The sequence below is a fragment of the Macrosteles quadrilineatus genome, unplaced genomic scaffold (genome assembly GCF_028750875.1).
Source record: "Macrosteles quadrilineatus isolate MER2022 unplaced genomic scaffold, UCM_ALF_1.0 Scaffold_7__1_contigs__length_78375512, whole genome shotgun sequence".
Taxonomy (NCBI): Eukaryota; Metazoa; Arthropoda; class Insecta; order Hemiptera; family Cicadellidae; genus Macrosteles; species Macrosteles quadrilineatus.
Window position 1 is genome coordinate 17,974,865 of NW_026542600.1, and position 25,779 is coordinate 18,000,643.

At 33.9% G+C, this 25,779-nt stretch overlaps 1 protein-coding gene across 1 annotated transcript in view; it reads right to left on the minus strand.

The window, feature by feature from the left end:
* Positions 1 to 11,600: 11,600 nt before the first annotated feature.
* Positions 11,601 to 25,779, minus strand: part of LOC128998374 (alkaline phosphatase-like) — a 93,910-nt gene continuing 79,731 nt past the window's right edge. Inside the window, exons 3-10 of the mRNA XM_054424484.1 lie at positions 20,819 to 20,993; positions 15,734 to 15,912; positions 14,967 to 15,174; positions 14,517 to 14,657; positions 13,749 to 13,943; positions 13,385 to 13,579; positions 12,933 to 13,063; positions 11,601 to 11,750 (exon numbers count right to left, since the gene is read on the minus strand). Coding sequence (XP_054280459.1) covers positions 11,601 to 11,750; positions 12,933 to 13,063; positions 13,385 to 13,579; positions 13,749 to 13,943; positions 14,517 to 14,657; positions 14,967 to 15,174; positions 15,734 to 15,912; positions 20,819 to 20,993 — 1,374 coding nt within the window. The remainder of the gene's footprint in view (positions 11,751 to 12,932; positions 13,064 to 13,384; positions 13,580 to 13,748; positions 13,944 to 14,516; positions 14,658 to 14,966; positions 15,175 to 15,733; positions 15,913 to 20,818; positions 20,994 to 25,779) is intronic.

A 25,779-nucleotide genomic window follows, 5' to 3' on the forward strand; every position in this document is an offset into this window, starting at 1 on the left:
AAGACATATATTCTTTAGTATTAGCAAGTATCATTTAGCAAACTTCGCATATAGGGAATAAACTATTACTGTAAGTCTCACGGGAAAACCTAGACTCGGGACCGATTTACTTTTTCGTTTTGAGGTCCCAGTGGCCAAAACACCTTCCTTTTAAATACATATATGTATATTAAATTTGGTACAAACACGTAAACCTAAGTGTATTCAAACAAGTTAATGAAACAGCATGATCGGACTAAGGAAACGAGGGTTTATTGGGAGTTTGATGGGGTGAAAATGGGGTTATCCTTGTTTTGGCCCTAAAAACATAAATCTCACAATTTCTTTCCACGCCATTTTGTAGAGTGTAAAAAAAATAATTTTTTTATTAGAACGTTGGTGTATGTCTAACAGTTAAGGGGATAATAAGAAATATATATTTAAAATTACTATGACATTCTTAGTGATCTGTTGCATTTTGCTTGTTTATGCATATATTTAAATCACATTTGGCAGTTTTGCTTATTTCATACTAAGGTAATAAACATTTCAATAACAAAACACACCTACTTGAGACAGGTCCTATTACCTTTCTTGTAGCAGAAAACCTAAATACTTATTAAAATTATTTTTATTTTAATAGGAAAAAATATTAAGGGAATATTTTAGTAGAAATCCAGCCAGGTAAAATGCAAATTCGCTTAGTTGTAGGTTGTTGCGTCAGGGGTATTAATTCTGCGTTTCAAATTATTTTCTACTTTTAGGCTTCAATAATCGTTTATGATTATTTAATATGTATTAGGTTTTAATATAGAAGTATTTTAATGTTAATATTTTTTTAGCATTTTGTAGAGCAGGAATAAATAATATAAATTGGAATTTTTTCATGCAAATTTTTAGTCATATATCAAGGCCACTTTAAGGGAGAAAACAACTTTTAATGAAACAAATACTGTAAGATATGAAATCTTTTTAAAATATGTTAAGTCTGTAAAAATAAAAATAAAATGGAAGAACCGTAACATTTTGTAAAAACACAATAATATGTTTTCCTTTGCAAATTTCAGTTTTATTATTACTTAAGCAAACAAAAGATTTATGTTTTATCTTTTGTTTAGCTGCCAGTAGACTTCAGTTCAAACTGAAATAAATTCCAGATCTGCAGTCAACGACAATACCTCAGTCAGAGGCAAGTTATGTGTTTAATCTTTAAACAGCTTTACCTGCCTTGTCACTTAAATACTACAACAATTTCGCCATGGGACTTGGAACAGTGGAAGTATATAAACAAGTCACTGCAACTGGGAGCACATTTGTTTTACTTGTTGAGGAATTATTAATAAATATTTCAAAAATGAATTTGTTTAAGGAATAAAGAGTTATTGACATAAATAAATATAAAATTCATCAAAAAGCTTATCTTTACTTGTAAACCCCATAATATCGTTAGATAATAGTTCTTGAGTGCTATAACAGTTCAAGTAATAAACAAAAAAATTTGACATAAAAATACTATTAAGTACATTGAAATACAGTTTGCCAAAGACGTAAAAAAGATAATGTACCTTGGAAACAAGCACATTTACAATTTATCGTATAAAATTCAAATCCAATGGCCGAATGCCTAAAATAACTTTCAATTTATCATACTTTACACGTTATTGGCTCCTAATAATTATTCTAATTGGTATTTAAATGTGTGACTTTAAAATAGCTTATTGTTTTAACAACATCGATGTATAAATACACTAATAAATAGAAACATTTTAAACAGCAATTTCACAAACTATTTATATTGGTGTGTGTTTTTATTCAAATTCTAATATTTTATGCTGTTTTCTTTTTTTTGTAAATAATTTGAGTTTATTCACATTGCTTTTCAAAGAATTAAAATGTGAAATATGAATACTCGTATATATAGCACTAATACTTGATTATGGCTGTTTTATTTACTGTTTTATACAGGGTGATTAATATTTATTGTGACGGAAATTATTTTAAGTTTTAAAAAAATAAACATGTTTTTAAACTTAATAAAGGGATTTCTCAAATACCTTTATATGTATTTGAGTAGATAATGTGATTTTCGTGTTCTACATTAAATTTTGAATAAGAATAATAGAAAACGATGGAGGATCAAAAGTAAAGACTCCATTGTAAAAATCCAAAGATAAACATTAAGGTGTTTGATAGAAAAAAATATTAGTCTATTGAATTTTTCTACACCCTTCATGCAAGAAGGTGGGCAAATATGTTAAAAACTGTGTAATTTTTTTAAGCTTTCCAGCAATATGCTACACTATTGAGGTTTAGATATGCTTTTGTTTGGTTTAGTGGTTTAAATACTAGAAAACGGGGAAATTTTTTTACTGTTTTACTGTTAAAACTAAAACAAAAATACAAGTTTTGCTTAATGCATGCCGACTGTCTATGTTTTAAATGTTAAAGACACCATGTTTTGTAGTCTTAAAACCACTAAAGCGTACATAAGCAGACCTAAGGCTCAATAGTGTAGCATATTGTTGGAAAGCTATGCCAGCAAACCTAGGTACTCATGAAACATAATTTTATTAAAAATAGATTTAATTGAAAATCAAATCAGCAAAATGGAAACTCTCTTACAACTTACAACTCTCTTATAGTCTGCAGGTTTGCTGTGGTGGGGATATTTTGCCTATCTCAGGGGGATATGGGTGCTATAACCAATTCATGGCGACCCAGCATCCTTTTACAGCCGTCATCTTGATGACGTCATTGCGGACGACCGAGGTCCTTAAAAATTGGGGTGCCCAGATCCAAATCCAAAGATAAACATTAAGGTGTTTAATAGAAAATAAAATAAACATTGGTCTATTGAATTTTTCTACACCCTTCATGCAAGAAGGTGGGCAAATATGTTAAAAACTGCGCCATTTTATAAGCTTTCCAGCCATATGCTACGCTATTGAAGTTTAGATATGTTTGTTTAGTTTGTTTGGTTTAGTGGTTTAAATACTAGAAAACGGGGAACTTCTTTACTGTTTTTACTGTTCAAACTGAAACAAAAATACAAGCTTTGCTTAATACATGCCGACTTTCTATGTTTAAAATGTTAAAGACACCACCATGTTTTGTAGACTTAAAACCACTAAAGCGTACATAAGCAGACCTAAAGCTCAATAGTGTAGCATATTGTTGGAAAGCTATGCCGGCAAACCTAGGTACTCATGAAACATATTGTTATTAAAAATGGATTTAATTGAAAATCAAATCAGGAAAATGGAAACTCTCTTAGTCTGCAGGTTTGCTGTGGTGGGGATATTTTGCCTATCCCAGGGGGATTTGGCTGTTATAACCAATTCATGGCGACCCATCATCTTTTTACAGCCGTCATCTTGATGACGTCATTGCGGACGACCGAGGTCCTTAAAAATTGGGGTTCGGTCGGTTTTACGTTCAAGGACTTGTGACTCCGTGACTTATAACCACCAAAAGCTGCATGTGCCCCGCCAGAACTGAAATATTTCTCTGCTACCTATCCCCACTATTTGTGTAACTAGTGGGCGGTTTGGCACTTTGCTGCACACGACAGAAATGTTTACGAACGATCCGTAGGCGAGTGTGGAAAGTATCTCGAGTGCAGCAAAGGCACATAATATTTTTCCTATAGTTACTATAAATCATATAAATAATTTGTCTTTCAAACACAGTACAACACGTTCTTAGGTTAGGTTAAATCCCAACATTGAATGAAATGGGAAACGCTGTACCAGCTGATCGTAATCGTAATAACTTTTTGTCATACTGCAGCAAAAACAGCCGTTTTTAATGCATGCGTTGCTGGTCTAAAGTATCATTTTTACTCTCTAGGGAGTAAAAATTGTTTTTAGTCTCTAGGGAGTAAAAATCAGCTGTTTAAACAGATTGCGGCAATTGTATCGATCGAAATTATTCATCGATTAATTTATTAGGTAAGGTGTTAGCCTAATGTTGTCGATCGCTCGACATATCGGTGGTAAAATATACTGTAACACAATCGTAATAGACGAAATTATTGAATCACTTACTAAACAGCTGCGTATTTGCATTAGCAGAATTGAAAGCAAGCTGGAAGTCATTTTGAGAGGTTATCTTTACATAAAAATTATTTCGTTTTCTAGCTTAGTCTGTTAATTAATTATGCAATATGACGAAAAATATAGTTCACCAAACGGGCCTAAAGTGTCTTTTTAACCCTCGCTAATTTTTTTACCTTGGCTTCGCCTCGATCATAAAACTTGACCTCGAGTTAAAAAGAGGCCCTAGTTATGAAATATACTATTAGTGTTGCAAGATACATTTTAATATGTATTTTAAAGGGTACACGGACTACGTGCACAATAAAAACATGCTGTTGTGTGTTGTTTGGTTGAAATCCGGGTGTGTGGCAAAAAAAACGTGCGGGAAAAAAGAAAGTGCGGCAAAAGTATGTAAATGCAGCAGTTAGCAACTTTCTGTCCTATAATCAGTGCAAGGAAGCCCACTTTGTCGGGTGACTGTAGGAAAATACAATTATTCGATGGATATGAGGGGGATGCAAACGAGTAAAAAGTGATTTAGTTGTATAACTTGATTGAAATATAACTGTCAAAACTGTTCACAGGATATTTTAAAAGTAAAATAAATTTAAAAAGTAAAGGGATTTTAATACAGCACGTAGTAAAGATAAATAATTCTTTTTTAAAGATTTTAGATTAAATATTTCAAATTAATATCGTTTGACACAGAACTTAAGATCAACATATTTACTAGGATTCCTTTCTTAGCAGTGAAAGCCAGTTGAGCGGATGTTCGTGTTTCATGGGTTTTAATAAAGCGATAAATAAATTTTTTTTTTTTTTATAAAATACAAAATAAAAATATTTTATTAATTTAAATTATCAGTTTCGCTCAGACCTATCAACATCTATGACAAGTTTTGTAAGTTGAGATGTAGACGTTACATACATACCCTTTGTATCGATACAGTATTTTTCCTGTGTTTGTTTGTTAATCTCATCTGGTGAACCCACAGTTCTGGTTGGTTTCTTTTAAAGACTTGCCTGCTTTGAGAGAATTGCAAAAATTGTTGTCCTCTCGTTTACTATTATTGTGTACCGTACTTATAACATAGTTATATAAAGCATTAATACTAAGCAAGTGTTATACATTCAACTAACATTGTCAGAAGTAGTTATTCGTGCTTTTCGGGCGTTTATTGCTCGTCTTCATTTTCTACAAGTATCAGGCAATTTTTGAGAATGCATTCTGAAATGTTCCTTAATATGACACACTTATGCGAATTAGGTGTTTTCTTGTAAAACGAAAACACAACAAATACTTTATCCTTCTTGGGCAATATATGGGGGCCAACAGAACAATCAATACAAAAAATGTGTTGCCAACACGATGATATTATCAAAAACATTTCAAAGTAAATAATAAGAAAGCATGTTCACTATTGTGTTAATTATTTAAAACTGTGATTAGGTCTTGGCCTATTTAGATAACATTATTAATTTTAGAATACCTATTTATTTAAAACTGCAGATCCAAGTATTTGTTTTGATTCCCAATAACATAAGATGAATGTTATTTGTATAATCCTATTTAGTACGTAAATCAAATCTGTAAAAAACCGTACCTATTAGATCAGTGGTCATCATCCGATTTTCCCCCTTTGTACTGTGTTTAGGTCTTGGTTTGATTTTAACATATGCTATGATTCTTTGTTTTGTTTAAATTTACGTCGTTATTTTGTAACCATCATGGCAACCTATAAAGCCAATGTTAAAATTTAAGAACTTTGAGTTACTCTTAGATTATATAGGCATCATCCAAAAGTTAAATTGGTTTCGTCTAAGCCTTCCAAACATTTGACAAAACAACCTTGGTAGGTTTGTCTAAAATGTGTTCAGCCTTGAGTTAATATGTTAGACAGTTTGCATTAAAGTCGATTCCAAAGGGCTTGGCTTCGCTCCGCTCAATATCTGAAGCTGTCAAGCTGAGGCTTGATTATAAGTTTGTTAAGTCGAATGTCACAGTAATATTTTACTTAGCTGTGAGTTTGCAGGGACAGCGAGGAATCAAACTTTATTTCGCTAGCAAATATTCTAACAACGTACAAGATTTACTCAAGATAACAATTCAGGTAGTGAAATTCAATTTAAGGATAATTTTGTGACTTGGTAACATAAGAACTAATAACACTTATTTTGATTTTGTACTATTAAACTATTACGATTCCCTATAAACTAGGGGAAAATTGTAAACACGTATTCAATATTGTCCTAACATTGCAGTGTTACTACATCCATTAGCTTAAAGGTTTATAAAGAAAATCTACTTAATAATATCCAAAGGCTTTACGCACAATTGACATACTATTGAAGGATGAAAAGGTTAATGATATACCTTTTGTTTATTATAATCGGACACTTACAAAATATATAACTATGCATTTGTTATATTTAAAGTTTAAATACCTTAGTGTTTATATAAAATGATTTTGTTTCTTTCATAAGGAGTGTTACAATATCAGTGGTGAATAACACACCCTCTTTAGGTTTTCCTGGAGGAAAAAAGTCTAAACTCAGATATTGTTAACAATTATTTATAACTTATATTTTACTTCTTATTAATTCATTAATGCCTCTCAAATGTTGTTTCATGTTATATAATGTATAATATGTTAAATGAACATATACCCTAAGCAAAATGCCATGTAAAATACATAACACGTTCAGCGGAACTCCAAAATTGCCCAGGGTGTAATGGAAAAGTAATTAAACTAAAAGTACTCTGTGTGACGATAGCTTTCCCCCTCCCATATCTGGTTTTAGCTGTCCTTAATTTATTTATATTTAATTTTTTTTTATGTAATGTAATAATGTTTTGTAATTCTTTATGTAATAATAGCTAGCCGGCCGGAAACCAGGTAACAATTTCACGACACAGCGGCAAGGCCATCTAGCTTTTGGTGGCAGAGTGTAGCGTCAGTTCGGTGTTTTGCTTGTGTCTGTGTTTGGCTGTAAGGTAGTAAGTATAGCAATATATTAACAGTTCTTCTTTTCAGCGTGTTTATATTTTTCAACTTTTGTTTCATTATGTACCATTTTATTGTTGTATAAATGTTATAAATAGTTGGTTTTTTCAGCAAAAGGTTTTTATGACTGTCTACCTTTTGAGGGTCAATTTAGTTTAATGTAGCATTAGTATATTTTCACTTGATAACGGGAGGAGTTTATCCAACTCCAGAAACGTTGTGTAGTTTAAAACACAAGACACGTTGGAAAAGTCAAATTAAATAATATAACATGTTTTGTGTTGTTTGTTTGGAATACTGATGCGTGGGAAAAAATAGTGCAACAAAAGTAAAAAGAGTGTGGCAATAGTAAGTAAATGCAGCAATTAGCAGTTTTCTGTGCTATAATCAGTGCAATGAAGCCCACTTTGTCTAGTGACTGTAGGAAAAAATAATGTTTATGTCTAGTAGTGGTGTACCAAGTTTTTAAGCTCTATCTTTAATACTTTAAGAAATATTTAACCGTCCCGGGACTTTCTTCAACCCTGGATAGGCTATTTAAGTAATATTTGACATATTCGAAATACAGGGCGTTTTTTTACGCAACCCAAATTACAGGTTTTTAAGTTAAACACTGTATTTTTATAACAAAACAAACCCATATGTTGATTTCTATACTTTCTTTACACCAATGTCGATCAGCTGATTTGCGTTTTGGCATAGTTATCATGAGGTTTAGTGTTATTGAGAATTGATTAAAAATCAGGCTCAACATATCAGGCTCAGACACCATGTTGAGTTTTATTTGCAATAAATTCCCAATATCAGTACACCTTATTAACTATACAACAATGCATATTAGCTGATTTGCAAATGAATTAAAGATAACAAAGCTACCAAATATAAGCTTGTTTTCATCTTCAAACAGTGTCTCACAGTACCTGTAATTTGAGTTGCATTTTAAAGAAACTTACTATATTTAAATGACTTACTTAAGGGTGGTCTACACGCAAGGATTTCGCGAACGTTTTATCTGCGCAGGTACAGGTTTCAACACCAACTTATAGTGCAGTTTTGTGATAACTTCAGTGTAAGTGTATGTAATATCGTGGAAGATGTGTTTCTGTTGGCAATTTCTGCAGCCAGTGTTACAAGTAAGCAAATAAATAAGTCTGAGAGACGACGGCGCTCGTATGGTCAAAACGTTGGTTACTAAAAAAACAACAAACTTCATAATAGTTTCTCTGTTCACGTTTGAATCTACTGCTTTGTATTTTTCAAAAGTATCTAAGTCTTTTTTCTTATCACAGTCACTATATTCCTTACTCTTGACCCTCCATAAATTAAGGACACTTCTGGACAGTTCGATGAATTCAACAATAAAATCACGGGAACATTGGCGAAGATCTGCGATTGTAATTAAAAAACACACTTATACCTCTGACAGCACGTGAAGACAACGGTGCATACTGGGGTTTTGAGCGTTTAATCAACTCCATCCTATCAGCAGAACTAGCGGGATCATTTACTGCATTACCAGACCAAATTGACTTGTTATTGGATATTCCATGGCAGCGAGTTATGATAATCCGTAGCGTAGGATCACAATCAAACTACAAAACATCATTATAGAGGCATCAATTATGTGAGATTTATACTGTGATGTCATCAACCTCTTATCAACATTTAATATTCAATTGCAGATTGTCGATTTATTGGATTCGTAGGAACATATTCTACGCATATCACACGTGGTTATAATAAATGGATCATACTTAAATACTAAGGCAAAGAGTTGTTTAAGTACTTTCTTCAGTCTCCATAAATTCTTAAATACGCGCCAGTATGTATTTAATGGCATAATTAACTGTATAAATATGTAGGTACTTACTGTCTTCGCAATCCTTATTTGGTTATAACACTTCGGCCATTTCGGAGATTACTTGTCGGGTGTTTTTTTTTTTGCCCTCAGACGCTAGGCACGAGCCTGGGATTGTTTGTCTCATTACTTCAGGCTAGACCTAGAAGTTGTGACATTATCATTTAGATAAAATGCATTGGTGATTTGGCGGGATTTGAACCCGGGACCTCTGGAACCAAAGTCCCGCCCTCTAACCACTAGACAGCTCGCTCCCCCAACATCGTCGGGTGTAGTAGTACACTAAACATAACCGCAGGGGGCTCACGCTTGCGTGGGTTCGTGGCCTGGGCGACCACGCGGACCCTAGCTCTCCCAGAGGGGAGGTAACTGCCCGGTGTCAGACCCGGCACTTCAGGTAGACCACAGTTATGGACGACTGGTAAGCGCCAGCCCCTTAGGGGGAGCCTCCAGTGACATTCCCTCCATTCAGGGTGGGGGGGGGTGTTTAGCTCTCAGTGACGCCGTTAATTCCGCCTCTCCTCATCTACCTGTAACTGTGGTTGTGACTGAGTCCTACCTGTTGTGTTCGACTGACATTTTGTGAGGCATATCCTCGACTTTGGAAGTAGCCTCGTCCTGGGAGGTGAAATACCTAGCCCCCAGAGGGGAGGTAAATGCTCCGTGTTGGTATCGGCATTTTCAAGTTGGCCACAGACATGGTCGACTGGGCATCGGGTCCCAGTGACATTCCTTTATCCAGGATGGAGGGGTGTTTAGCTCTAGGAGAGATGGAAGTACATCATAATCTCTAACCTACCTGTGTCTGTGGTTCTTTGGGCTTCGGCCTGCTTGTTGTGTGCGACCAGCATTCAGTGGGCAAATCCTCGACTTTGGAAGTAACCTTTCCTGGAGGTGAAAACGGGCAAGTACCCGCAGCTCACGGGGACACTCAAGGGCAACGTAACTTTCCGCAGTGTGAGGGCAACGGTTTGTAGGTACTTATGCAAACCTATCCCTGTCTCTGAGCACGGACGGTATGGTTATCTTGAGTGTGGGGGGTTCTTCCCGGAACCTCAATTGAGTCAAGGGTGTCGCCACCTCTGGTGGATAGGTTCATCCGGGTGGGTCCCACTTCTATACCTGCCTCCTTTTGGGAAACCCTGATGGCCTGGCAGTGATGTTGGGTCTGACGGGCAAACGAAGTAGATCGGGTGCTGGGTCCGAGCCCGCCAGGGGTATCTGGGGATCTATCGCTCTGGTTATCTCTGGTTTCCCAGCAATGGGTAAGGCCTCGATCGGGCAGCGGTGTAAATGGGAGGTTGGGGTTCCCCCCGTCAGCGTGCTGATGGTCCCCTTCCTCCTGGCTATTGATGGCGGGTTCTGCCTGTCAGGGATTAGATAGGTCCCGAGTGTTGCTTGCACTAAATGCGTCGGGGCGCTCTACTATGGACCTCTAGGTTCCGACCTAGTGGAACCCAGGTGGAGTAAAACAAGCAGCCGGAATCCCTGGTTAGGATTGAGGGGCAACCCTCTTTCCGAAGGGTCTGCTTCGGCAGCCGGCGAGCCTGATGACCTTAAGTCATCCGCCCATGATGTGCTAAAGGTTGATGCGTAAGCTTCGGCCTACATCATGGGGCCCGGGTATGTCCTGAAGGATAGGTACCGGGTAAGCAGTCAGGGGGCTTCGGCTCTCATGACAACAAATGTAAATGTAAAAAAAAAAAAAATGTAGTACACTAAACCAAAATACTGTGGTGTTTACCTTTTTCTCGGGATTTCTTTATTTTCATTGCGTCAACTGTTACTGTTAATAAGTAGTACATATACAACACGACACAAAAACATTTAAGCACGTACACGGCTATGAAACTGGTGACAGACTGAAGGAGCCTTCTACGAAAAATCATAATTAACTGATACAAACTGTTAATTACTGTGCAGGTTTATGCGAGTATAATTATTTAGTTGGTCCACGATGGTAATACAAACTGCCCAAAACATACACGAATAACGTTAATGCAGAATGATTCAAGAGTAATCTTTAAGCAGTATATCGGATACGAACTTCGCATGCATTTACCAATCTCACTAGAACAAACAAAGGATAACAAGCTTTTCAGCCAGCAAGCTCATTCAGATATAAGCCAGAAGATTAAAAACAAACAACCAACTCACTGTGGCAAGTATTCACGTTCTTGTAACGGCTGACCTTAAAGTAATCAAGGAGGAAGTTACTTAAGTGCGAATAAATCTTTGTTGTTTTATCATTATAAACTGAGATCAATAAAGTCCAAACTTCTAAATGTCTTAGGTTTATTATTATTATTCTTGGATACAGAAAAAACGCATTAATAATCAAACTAATTTCACACTTTTATATTGCGTTGACTAGTTAATATTGTATTGTAAATTTTCGTTCCGCAGTTTTTATCCAGGCCAAAAGACGCTGGCCTGATATATAATGACAAACAATCTGTAATGGTTCATTTCAAATTAACTCCTTATGTTATAAAACATACCTTTCTTATGAAGTCCTTTAGAGCACTGTCTCTAAGTACAAGAAACATTCTCTTAAGTTGACCAATGAATTAAGATAAATTATGTAGTAAATCAAGAAAAGGGCTGAATCGGGTAAATAATATATCGAAGATGATAAAAACTTGTACTATTACATTTTAGATATTTGTACACCGTATAAACATATCTACATATTTACAGAAGGTAAAAAATAAGCATTCCCTATGTTTGTAAAACAACGGCAGCTAAAATACAAAGAACGCTGTATCTATGACTATAACCACAGTTTGCTAAATGATGAGAGTTTCTATCGTCTGACATGACAGAACTTGCCAAAACTCTGGTCCCCTTGCCGTTGTCAGGTAAACAGCTCTGAAACAGAAAGCAAATGTCAATTATATTAAAGTGAAACGAATGTTTTTGCAGAATTTAAAATCCATTGAAATCATTATTACCAAATAGTTTGCGAACTACGCCACTTTAAGTTTGTACACAAATTATTATATAATTTCACTAAAATAGACTGCGATTGTTTAAAACATAAAATAGCATGATATTTAATTTTAATAAAATCCTACTAAAACTAATAATTAATTGTCTTCTGCAGATGTAAAAAATAACATGAGCAGTCTACGCTGTCAATAACAGTGTCCATTTATACATTTATAGTTGTATGTCAACAAAGATAAAGGGGTTTCAACTCGTCTCGTCGCAGATATAACGGATTTATAATCACTAAAACAGTTTCCATTTGTCTGATTTGTTTTTGAGAGACAAGAAAGATAGCTGTCAGGGAATTGGTGAAGCAAAATGTCATTTCAAAGTCCCATTAATTACAGAGCTTAGTTTATAGTAAAACTGTTTTCTATTTTGGAGTTCAAACAATACTTATTTATATTCTTAGAAAAATTAACCTAACCAAAAAATGCTTATCTGTGTGGTTAAATAAGGAAAATGAAATCTTGTAAGGCATAATTCACTCGAAAAGGCCGGACGTGACTGCAGTGATAAAATAAAAAAAGAGCCGGTTTTAAACGAACAGCTGAAGAGTAAAATCTTGAGGATCGTACAATTATTGTTTAATATCTCCCAACGTGTGACCATTTTCCAATGTTAGTTTCATAACATATGGACATTCTAGTTTTTATTTCACACTAGGGGATTTAATTATTTTTTTATGAATTAATAGAAAATTTTGTCCCAAGGCATTCTATAAATTGACTTATCCAAAAATTAATCGAAATAAAAGATTTATGATCTTCATACTTAGCACAATATGACTAAAATCGTTTACTATTCTGGCTAAAGTCAATTTGGTACAAGTTACCTGTGTGAATTTCATAATATAAATCAATAAAAAAAAAGTTATTATATTCTACGAGTTTTGTGCCTGCACTTGCAAAAGACACGTTTCTTGTAGGAAATGTGCATTAAAATAAATTAATTATAGATTTAAATATTTGATTCCAGAAGTGTATTATCCTACTAGTTTTAGGGATCCTAGAAAGCTAATAAATAGCTTAGAACATGTACATGAAGTTATCATAGACTTACAGAATTATCAGGGTCAAGATGGCGCCCTGTACATCTCGCAGTGTATGGTCCTAGACAGGCAGCGTAGGCGATAGCATGTGGGATGTAGCTTTGGTCCACTGTACCACTAAACAGCTGTAGTGCCATCGGACCTGTAAGCAAGCTAGGACGTGTACACGTAGTAATTTACTTTAAAATAATCTAGTTTTAAGTATCGAGAATTTGAATGTTTAACTACATTTCAGCATGTAGTGTAAATGATTGTCCTTTTGTACGTAGCATCATCATCATCGTAGTTAAAAGGTTGTCTATTTCATGTCATTCATGAATAGAATAGGGGTGAATATGTGTTAAAACATATTTTAATGTGTATTGACAGAAATATATTTAAGCAACAAATACAAGCACCAAGTTGGCAAGCAGAAATTGGGTGGAAACCAATTTCTGAAAAATATATACCATCAAGTATTGACCTTGAGCATAGACAGGTACATCCTCTCCTCCATGAGTCGCCCACTGGCGAGGGACTCCACTGGAGTGGACGGCGTTCTGGGAGTCCCCGGTGCCGTTGCCAGGAACAGACCTTGGACTGGAGTATCCAGGGCCGTTAGAATACAACAGGGTCGAGTACGGTAGACCATCCATATCAGACATTCGGGAGTCAGTACCTGTACATTTATATCACTATGCTGTAGTTGTTATATTCTTTGCGTATTTAATTAGAAATGGTTAAACATATTTTTGAGGCATTGGATAGTGTCAATTGGTTTGAGCCACTTTATAGGTAATGTAGTATTCGTATAGGTTTAATCCAAGAGAAGTAAAAATAGCACATACCTAGTATGGGATTCCCTCTGGGTGTTGATATTCCTCCAAGAGTCATGACGTGAGAGTGGTCAGACGTGACGACTATGAGGGTCTGTGACTGATCTATCATAGACAACACGGCCAGCAGAGCAGCGTCCAGCATTAGAGTTTCCTCTAAAGCTCGGTATGGGTTGTTGTAGTGATGAGCATGGTCAATCCTTCCACCTAAAACATTCAGGATCTCAGTCAATACAGCTATCAGAGCAGCGAGAGTTTGCTCTAGAGCTCGGTATGGGTTGTTGTAGTGATGAGCATGGTCGATCCCTCATCCTAAAACATTCAAGGTCTCAGTCAATACAGCCATCAGAGCAACATAAAGCGTGAGAGTTTGCTCTAGAGCTTGGTATGGGATGTTGTAGTGATGAGTATGGTTGACCTTTCCACTTAAAACATTTAGGTCTCTCATAGAAGACAGCCATCAGAGCAGCATAAAGCATGAGACTTTGCTCAAGAGCTCTGTATTGGTTGTTATAGTGATGGGTATGGTCGTTCCTTCCACCTAAAACGTATATGTTATCACTACCGAATAGTTGTCTATCATAAATATAATCATAGATTAAAAGAAATAGACATACTCCTTTTATCTATGATATAATAGATAATATTCCCTTAATTTATAACTCTTGTTAAAAATTCTATATCTAACAGGTACCAAGGTTTACGTTATCTTAAGCGAATTACCATTACAAAATTAGGAATAAAAGAAATACAGCGTATAAACAATTAAGGTAGTCTTACTCTCAACAAATAGGAAGAATCCTTGAGGATTTCTCAGGAGAATGCTAAGAGCCTTTATGACCATTTCAACCAGCGACGGGTCACCGCTGGGTCCCAACTCTCTATCTGCTTCGAACTCCATGTGGGAATAAGAGAATAGACCTGGAAAACCATTTTTCATTAGATATCGATTAAGTGTTTCATTTTGAGGCTATTGTGGCCTACGATATTAGTATGTTGACTCTATTAAGTAAAAAAAAAACATCGTTTATAATTAAACTTAACAATTTAAATACTGTTTAATGTTACGATAGCCAACATTCCTTATAACACGCAGCATTGGCCATTACAAGAAATTTACTAAGCTAACATAATTCAATAAAGTTAAATTAAAAATCACTTTGGAAACAGATGTATGAAAGCATAGACTCAAGAATAAGAAAGTGACAAAATATTGGTTGAAAGCCTAACCCAACAAGTGATCCGTGGAAGCCGCATCTACAGCATCCATTTGCCCTTTGTTCCATACGTAGTCTGCCTTGAGACCTTTCTTTCGCTTGTCTCGTATCCACTCGTCGATGAGATTTCGTCCGTCAAGTCTGCGACCCTCCTCAGTCAGAGTTTCTGGGTCCCTTGCTGCTCTGGGCAGCCAGTGGCGTCGTCCACCACCCATCACAACCTATAATTTCACATCTTAGAAGTGATTCCATCCTTCAAGTTTGAAAATCTAATTGTAGGCTATCAAGTTTCCAAGCATCAATATCAGGGAATCTGTGGTCAAACAACTGTATCTTTGGTAACAACTTGCAGTGAGCTGTTGAATATTGTGTGAGACTCCCTAAGCATTTTGCATTATAATATAGGAGAATTGAATGTTTTTATTGTTACCTTTCGGATATTCTCGTAACATATAGAATTTAAGATTTTCAAGTAAATGAAACCATTCGCTGGTAAAACTAGCAATAATTGTGATGATTGATCACAATAGTACCCTGATAAAAATAGTCTGTATTTGCCATTGCTCGAATGTGAATTGATATTTTATATGCTTTTGAGCGATCATAAACAAATGTTCACACAGTAAAAACACAATAAAAAAACAAATTTACTGAAAAAAAATCTGAGTTGTAAGACCATTTTGCATAATGAAGTTTTTTTGACAAATCCATTACTTGCATTCAGGGATTGAACAAACTAGATTTGTTGAAATTGCAGGACTTACGCGTAAGTAAACTTACATTAAGGTTCTTGCCTGGTTCGTCCTCGACGAGTTGTCTGGTGATGTCCTTACAGAGTTTTCTCGCCGCTGGAGGCACCTTACTGTCGTCCTCCCAATATCTGCTGGGCGAGTGGGCAAAGAGTGCTGCAGGGGTAGCGTGGGTCACTCTGGTAGAGGTCACCAATCCCGTGGACATTCCTAGGGGCACAATTTGACACTAGTTTATACTGTACTCATTTCAGTATAAAATCTCCTGAAGATAAACAGATTACTATAGTTCGAAACTTTGTTTAAAGAAGTATCACGGGTTTCCTCGGTTTTATATCCGATATGTGTTAGTGTCCAGTACCAGAATAGTGTGGCAGTATTCTTTCGTTAAGAGTAGAATGAGGTTTGCAGCAAAACACTTATGTCAAAACATTTAACTAAACAAATATGTTACAAAGTTTAAAATGGTTTGTTAAAATAACTGTGCGGGTAGGAAAAGTAATAGCATTCATAATGATTTCTGTGGTGTGTTGTTTCATGGACATACTATATCGTTTTTGTTTATCTTAGGCCTCCAATAAACCATAAATTAACCAATTATGATGCTCTTACATAAATTAATTAGCACTCTGAATTTTCATTCATATATATTTAAAAAATAACTGAGGAAAGACGATCTTATTTTAGTACTTTGAAACACTTGTCAGGAAATTGGTGTAGAATGATAACTAAATACACTGGTCATTATGTTTTTTGGCTCATTTAAACTTTTAAAAAATGTTTACGGTTCAAACCATAGATCCTTTCCTTGGTCGGGACAGTTTGATCCTCAAAACATAATAAATTACCAGAAGATTTACAAGATTAGTCAAATAGTCATATCAATAATTGATTCGAGGATTTACGAAAGACATGAAGATTGATTAACTCTCCTACAGACAAGTGAATTATTTACTATAGTATCCTCGTTCTTGAGACCTCCCAAATTAAAAACTGCAAAGGTGCAGACCTAGGGCTAGTAATATCACGGAGATTCATTTTCGTCCCAAGGTATATTAAATAAATACTTTTATCAATAAAGAAGGCTAAGTCTACTACTCTAAAATATAAGTTGCTAAAAATGTAAAAAGATTTATTTAAATTTGTTTGTAGAATAAAGAATATGCCTCCAACTCCTTATAAAGAATGGAATATGTAAGAGGTCAAAACGCAAATGCTGTAATTGATGTGGGATTTCTACTCCCATCAGAGATTTGACGATATTCTACCTAAAACGCGCTTGACTTGTTTCCTTGTTGGATAAGTGAAAGAAATTGCTTTTAAAGGGTTTCATGTTACTTTATTTTGGTGGTAGAATGACAATGAATTGAAGACATTTTGTAGTCATACTGTGTCATTGTTTATTTTATTTACGTTTGAAGATATATTGGTATAATAACCTACTTTTACGAGTGTATTTGCAATAAAAACGTCATCTTTGTTATTAGCTAGTAAATATTACAAGGGTTTCACGATTATTATCTAGAGATGAAACTACAACGTCCAATAAACGCTTTTATTTAAATATCTTTTATCGACATTTTTTTAGAAATCTTGATTATTAAACCTTCAAAGTGATCACAAATATGATACCGATTGTATTCCTCATAATTTGTATTTATATAAATATACAAGAATATGAACCTTTGAAATTCGTAAATATTGCTTACACATCATATATGAATAAGAAGTAATCGACATCTGTTTTTATTCACATGGAATTCAACAGATTGTGCTACAAAGATTTAAGAAAATCAACATTAAACTAATAACAAAAATCCAAAACTATTTCTAAAACCTCTGAAAGCTTAAGTACCATTTATAAAAACTGCTCTAATTGTTATGGTAAATTAAAGCTGATTAACAATGTGGCTATAATGCTCGTCTGGTAAAGCTCATCTGAAAAATATCTGATGGTTCAACAATAAACTAAAATGTTGTCAATCATTAGGCTTTTAATATAGTATTTACGAAAAAAAGATAATGTTGGTATTACAGCTATATGGGCCATCTTACTCAATCCTACACTGACAATGTATTCATTTTCAACTTAAAATATGCAGGTATGTTCTTAGTTGTATTTATTGATTGTAGCAAGTTCATAAAAGTTGTTTTATGAGCATAGGTAAGTAATTATCTTAGTGTTTATATAAGAGTAATATGTGACCCAAAAATAGAGTTTTGTAACTTTATTTTAGCTATAAACTTTACCAAAATCGTTATTTTAGTTGTATAAATGCGTTCGGATTTTTCGGATTTAAGTAAAAAGGTTGTAACCTATTTAATTTGTTATGACATAGAAAAGGCCTATAGTTAATAGCTTAAACTTAAATTTCTTTATTCTTTATTCTCGTTAAAATAGGAGTTGGAGTAAGTGTTGGGTCTGTGGTGTTATCAAAATAAATTAGCTGTTTGAAAATATTACAATACTTACACAATCTCGTTTTAATAAATTAACCAACAAAGTCATCGATAAGAAATTCTAATGCCAGCTCAAATACAAATATGTTGAGCGACTTAACCGAGTTTCTATTCAAAATATTGTAAATACATTCTTATGAATTATTTTGTAACTTTAGGACCTCTTCGGAATAAATTTTTACTAAATATCAATAAATTTAACACATTTTAAGTGATCGAATAAACAGATCTTAGCAGATAGACGATAAAAACATTTATATGGTTGGGTTGGTTTTTTTTAACCCGTGGGGACCGTTGGGTATATCGGTTTCAAACTAAAATTTTAAAATTATAACATACACATCAAATGAATAATTACTTCTCGTTCACTCTTGTATAAATTATGTATTTATTAAACAAATAAAAAAATATATATGCTAATAATACCAACATTCTGGAGTGTGAACAACCAATAATCGTATAGAAAGACATGTAATTAACTATAAAATTTTGATAAAGGATTTAAAATATGGCCAATATTTTTTTCCTATAAAATCTACACATTCAACGGTTGGATCATAGTATCAAATATCCATAGCCCTACAAAGAGAAATACTAATGATTTAGCGAAATTCTCTTCAGAATATAAATTCGTGATACTATCCGAAACAGTGATAGTGTCAAACGTTCGTTTCCGGATGGTAGATATTCGTGTGTGGGGCGGAATTCCGGACTCCAGCAGAATATAAAACAGTTAATCTTGAATCGTACGTTTGCTCAATAACAGTAGAAATCGTTACCTATACGTGTTGATTAAACATTTCACTAAGATAAACAATATACATTAATGCACAACAAACATACATAGATTCTTAGGGATTTATGGGTATGATATGAGACAATTTGTATTTAAAAAATATTTTTACTATTGCATATACTATTGAAAATGAGTTTGTGTCCTTCTTGGTCATCAAATTAACGATTAAAGTAAGTATTGATTGAATGGTTCTATTGAACGTAGCTCAATCGCAACAGTCATCAATAATAGTTAAAATATTCATTCATAATAAATTGCAGGTAAAAAGTGTTTTTATTGTTAAAATATAGCTTAAACTAAATTCTATGTTCCGGGAAACAATCATCTGATGGTGTCAGATTTCAGTCATCCAAAAAACGTTGTATTATGAAACAATCAATATTAGAAATAATCCTATAATGTCAAAGGGTTTTATAATAAACGGAAATAGGTAACACAAAAAAATACACATATAAAATAGTCTACTTGCATACATATTCCAAAAATAGGTATTTATCTATGGGTAGGATTGAGGGTTCAAAATAATCACTTTATATTAAGATAATGTGCTTCAGAGCTGATTTTTAGAAATCAGTGTTGTAAAATTTAATACACAACTGTATATTTGAAAAGAACATCAGGATCGTGTAGGATTGTAGGATCTAGAGAAACAGGTTTTAGATAAATATTACATGGAGGAAACTGGTATTGTTTGGAAACCGCTTGTTGTAAAATGAATCACATAACTGTATACGGTATTTGAACTAAACATCAGGATCATGTAGGATTGCAGGTACTAGTAGAACATGTCTGATATGAATATTACATAAACGTATGATGTGAGGCTACATCGGATATGATTGGATACCGCTGTTTGTGAAATGGTCCACACTACTGTATGTTTGAAATAAATGAAAGTATTATTCTGGTTTAGGTGGAATATGTTGCTCGTGATAGGTGAAGATTTAATGGTGATTGTCAGGAGCTAAGTGATACCAAATAAAATCTTTGACATTATGTCTATCTTGATAATAGAGGGTTTGTAGAGCAATTGAAATTTGTAGGTGGTACAATATTACTAGTACAGCTAAGCTTTTTAGACCTTTATTTCAGTTTTAGCGAATTACCCATAAAGGGTATAAGCTATTACCGTAGGTCTCATGGTAAGACCTAGACCTGGGACTGATTTACTTTTTCGTTTTTGAGTTTCCCATAGGCCAAAAACACTATCCGTTAAAATTCATGTACATTAATATATATCCGTTAGCGCGATAACTTAATCAAAACTGATCCGATTTTGATTAAATTTGGTATTAACATGTAAACCTACATCGATTCATACGAGTTCGCAGACCAGCATGTTTGAGCTATGCGAACGGTGGTTTATAGGGGGATTTTATGATGTAATTTCTCCCCATTTTTGAAAAAAAAGTCTTAATATAAATTTAAACCATTTTGTAGAGCTTTAAAAATAAATAATTTAATATATTGAAGTGCTGTCGTTTGCTTAATGGTTGGTTATAAAGGGGATAATTTACAAAAATGTAAATTTAACATTCCCATGTTCTTTTAAAATAGATTGTTGTAATTTGCTTGTTTATGAATTTGGCAATTTTGTTTATTTCATACTAAGCTTTCAAAAATTCAATAAAAAGTTCACCTCAGTACCTTCCCTGTAGCAGCAAATCTAAGTACCCTTTAAAATAATGTTATTTAAATAGGAAATAAATCTGCCGGTTTAAAAGGAATATTTAGTATGAAATCCAGCCAGGTAAAGGGAAATTCGCTTAGTCTGTAGGTATACTGTGCCAAGGGTATTTTTTATACTGATAGAAAACGTGTATGAGATAGATGTTTACAGTAAGATAAAGGAGTGCTCACCCTCTTTTTGCGCCCAAGAGAGCAAACAGTCGATCTTAGAGTTAAAGACAGAGAAGCAATCTTCAAAGAGCCCTCCAGCGTCGAGCCCCAGTGTTTCAAAATTAGCTTTGACCCCGCACATAAGTGCAGTAGCACAAGCACTCGACTCCCCGATCTGGGCGTCCAGGTTATAGGTCTGAAAAAGAACACTTAATTACATTGTTTGCTAACTTGTACATGTAAACTGCTTACGTCTGCAAAATTATGGATTATTTATTAGATACATAGTAAATACACTATTTTATTATACATAAAAATAACTATTTTTTTCGTTGCCAACACCAGTGGCATGTTTACAAAATAATTCAAAGGTAGTATTCAACTGATTCAAACTCTTTTAGGGAAAGCGGTCACTCACTCCCCCACTGAAGTTCGAGACGCTAAAACAAAACACTCAACGCCCAGTTGCTATTATTTGTAACTAAACCTAAATATTTTCTTATAATTTAAAATTGCAATTAATACTCATATTTATGCTTCGAGACTGCTAAGTTTCATTACTATACTTACCTTAAGCAGTGTCAGTAGACATTAAATTGATTGGTTATATAAAAAATATTTGGTTTTATCGAATTAGTTTTTCCCAGGGCCATACTTTTTTTTATGTTACGTTAACTTTCGTCATAGTTTTTCAAGCTGTTGCCTTAGCCATAGTTTATTGTTGTTATATGTAGTCAAATTATTTGTGTTCACCGTTGTTATTGTTGTAAATTTATTTACATTGTTGTTATTGTTATTAATTTATTTACATTGTTGTTATTGTTATTAATTTATTTACATGTTGTTCTAGTCTATTAGTTTTCAATTTGTATCGTTGTTCACACTGTTGTTAATTTATATTGTTGTCAATTTACTCTGCTCTAATTTATAACGTCATATGCAAAGCCGTATCATTGTCATGTCCCCTTACGCATTCATATTATATGTTTTATTCTGCATATTGTCGTATGTATATATTATCATGCATCTCCTAAAAATCATGCATTCCTAAAACAGTTATAACCTTTTCAAAAAATAACAAAAGCAAAATTTTCTCCGATTCGCTACATTCTTATGATACTAGATCTAGAACACACATAGGCATCTCCGTTCCCAAATTGAACAATAAAGCACAACTTCTTACCCCTCACTATCTAGCCCACATTATACGCACTAATCTCCCCATACAGATAAGAGATAGGGAGGGAGACAGTGTCGCGGTTTTCAGCAGAAAGATCGGGCGTTGGCTTCTCGGTCTGAGCGATGATGCTGCCGAAGAGCTCATCAGATCCCAGTACAGGGCATAATGAAAGTCGATGACGATTCTAAAACTAAATTAGGCTAATAATACCAAACTACTTCAGTACTGGCACCCTCATTCAAGTACTTCAATATTGTTCATGTCCAGTCTTTTTATGCCAACAATATGGCAAAAAAAAATACTTATTTTTATTTAAATAATTATTTGTTTATTTTGTTATCTTGTCTGTAAAGTGGTGAGCGACGGAGAAGACTCACCCCACACGCAGATGTACAGTCTTTGTGGGGATTGTTTTCCTTTGTACTTTGCTTTACAGCCACGATTGTAATTTTTGTAATTTGTAATGTTGGAAATAAATATATTCTTATTCTTATTCTTATTCTTATCTTAATCAATGAAAATACATCTTATTTTAATTTTTTTTTAATGGTAGTTGCCGTTGAAATAAATAAATAAATAATGTTGATTTGTAATCAGTTCAACTATGAAGGCGTTTTAACTAATCATTCTCAATTTATTTATTTTAACTTTTGTTACTGAAACATTTACAGAATTTATGTTTAAAATAAAACCAAATCTGAGACATATATTAGCAGGGATTGATTTAGTAGTTTTATGTTTAGTAAAAACACAGTTAAAGGATTTATATAAAATTAAATATAAACCATTTATTTAAAAGAATCACATATATAATATCAAAAGAATAATTCATAAACATACGGTAGATTTATAAAAAATAATTGCCTTTTGATAATTTATTTTAAGCTAAGACTAATCCTGGAAATTAATTAAGAATCAATATTTTATAAGAGTTGTAAAAGTCTGTTCCACACAGCTAGTTTCAACTGTCATGCTGATCTTACCAGGTGCCTAGATTTATAACCTTGTAATACGATTTCAACTTTTGAATCTTCAATGGAAACCGAACTTCTTGGCGATGTGAGGAAGTGCTATTGGTGCCAAAATAGTGTCTTGAGAGTTACACTAACGACTCTTGTGGAAATAAGTTTCGAATGGAGAAGTCTTTAAAGATATATTGGATAGACAAGACTAGAATCTAAATCCTGATATCTGAAAAACGACTGTTTTTTTATTGTTCGAATTGGTTTTAGAAAGGATATTGTTTGGTCAAATTTATGTAGCAGTGTTCTTGTATTCTGTTGCAAATTTTCTGCAAACGAGTCATACAATCGTGATAAAGTTTGAAACTTTGGACTTTTTAGTATGGGAATATACTTTTTATTGTGTTGTTTTGAACTTTCAGATGTCACCTCCATCCGATCTTATATATAAGTTTATTTGTGTTTTTCTCTAAACTAGTTCATTGATTTACCTTTCTTATAAGAATTATTTTTTACTCTTGCCTTTTTGGATGAACCATTAAAATTTATTTCGGTTTTACTATTTATTATTATTGTAAAGCACCGTAATCTTCGAATCCTTAATACGGCTTCATATATATTAAAATTTGTAGTGTTATTGTGGGAGGACTGTAAACAGAATTATTATAAACAAATAATGAATAAAGCATCATTTGAAATTTAAAAGGCGTTTGTCAGTCATAAAATCTATGTCCTGTGATATTTTAAGATACAAAACTATAAATCAGCTGTTATTTAGATAAACATTCACAAATGCTATTACACTTTCAGAGTACGTCAGAGTATGTAGTCATCATTTTAACAATAACAATAACAAAATATAAATCATCGTGTCGTTTGTATAGCCTATACGGAAGGAACAATTCAATCGTGTCCATTTGTTAAGTTCATAATTTATATATAGTCCAGTCAATGAATGCTCAAAAGGGCAACAATATGTCAGTAGAGGACATGGAGAGGGGGAAATTTTTTTTCTGCGGGAATGTGTTCGGGGTAGTTAGAAGATAAAAATACCAAAAGTCCCCGCCCCTGGCCCTGCTGCTTCAGCGGGGGGAGGGGGGGAAAGACCCTATTTTTTAGTTTTTTGCTTCTACACTGAAAACCGTGCATCGTACGGAAAAAATGTAAATTATAAAAAGAAAGATGATAAAATTCTCTACAAGAATGGTCATATTCATTTCTTCCGTATATGCAATGGTTTAAAAGATATTCTCAAAATAATATAAACATTCCTTAATAAATTGATTTTTCACGCGTTTTTTGTCAAATAAGTTTATATAATCCATTAGCCTGTTGTTGTTTCACATCAATCACGATAGAAAACAGGTTCTTGAACACTAACCTATATAATATAATATATAAATCGTATATATTGTGTTAAAAATAGTTTATATAAATTTAAATAAGTTATGTATATTTGTCATGGAAACAAGTAATTTTGGCGTAATTATTACACTAAAAATTAAAAATATTATGTCTGTAGCTATATTTGTCCAGGTTTATTTATATCAATTACCAAAACCAAGACTTAATATTATTGTTCATGGTCTGGCTCACTTGGGACGAGAGGGTCCGACTTCTGTCCCAAAAACTGGTGCCATCTGGAACTGAAAACCACCATCTAGGACATATCCATCATTCAATTCTTGTTGATTAGACTCAATATTGGATATCGAAGTGAGAATTCGGTGTAGGCCTGTATATTCTTTATCTTCCTCATTTATCAGAATAAGCATTTCATGTAAAAAGTTCCCTTAGCAGCTCTGGCAAAACGGAGAACAATTACTGTATTGGACATTTTCTTGCATGCACAAATTGCACATCTGGCACTGTTATAATCTTTAGTACATTTGCAAAAAACTTGGTTTAGAGATTAACTGTTTCTGGTTTCTATAATTTCGGTGTCTTTGTTCAAATTAATATCTACTGACCAGTGGCGGTCCCTTGGGGGGGGGGGGGGGTTGGTAGGTATATATCCTCTCCGAAATATTTTATTAGCTAACATAAATACTATTAGCTTGAAGATATTTTAGAGCTCAAATGCATATAAAAATACGTTATTGTGTGCTTAAAATTCCAAATTTTTTCCGGGGGGGGGGGGGTTAACCACTGAAATTAAATCCTGAGACTGCCACTGCTACTGACTTTTTCAATCTATAGTGTCTTTCTTGGTCTGCCAACTTCGTGCTGTTTTCTGAATTGCTATATCCGTCAAAAACAACAATGCATTACCTTACAAGGTAATAGGTATCCACGAACCTAACGTATCCATCACATATCACAGACACTGAAGATCCCCTTTGCCATATAACCTTATGCGCGAGAAATACCCCATCTATAACCAAATTAAAAGTCGTTAAAACTGTTGTTGGTTGATTCCAAAGAACTTAAACAGTGCAGGCATTTTTGGTCTTTACTCATACCACTCTCATTAAACAAAGGGAAATGGATCAAGTTCAAATCTTTAACAATCCTTTAAATCTTGATAACTTTTTTAACTTATACAAATCCTTTGAAACAGAATTAAAGGTTTTGCTGCAGCGTTTTAATCATTGATATCGATGGTTGAACTCACAGAGGACAAAGGGAGAGCCATATTTTCCCGTGACAGCTTGTTGTCTGCAAATGATTACAATTTGATTAATTACTCGCAGACTACGTAATACAGCATCGTTGCAGTTAACGGATTCATCTCCTACAACCCCAGATGCTATTGACATGATGTCTTGAGTTTCAGGGAAGAGTGGATGATTTTCAAACATTGCTGTCAGTTTAGAAATATTTGACATTTCATCATTTGT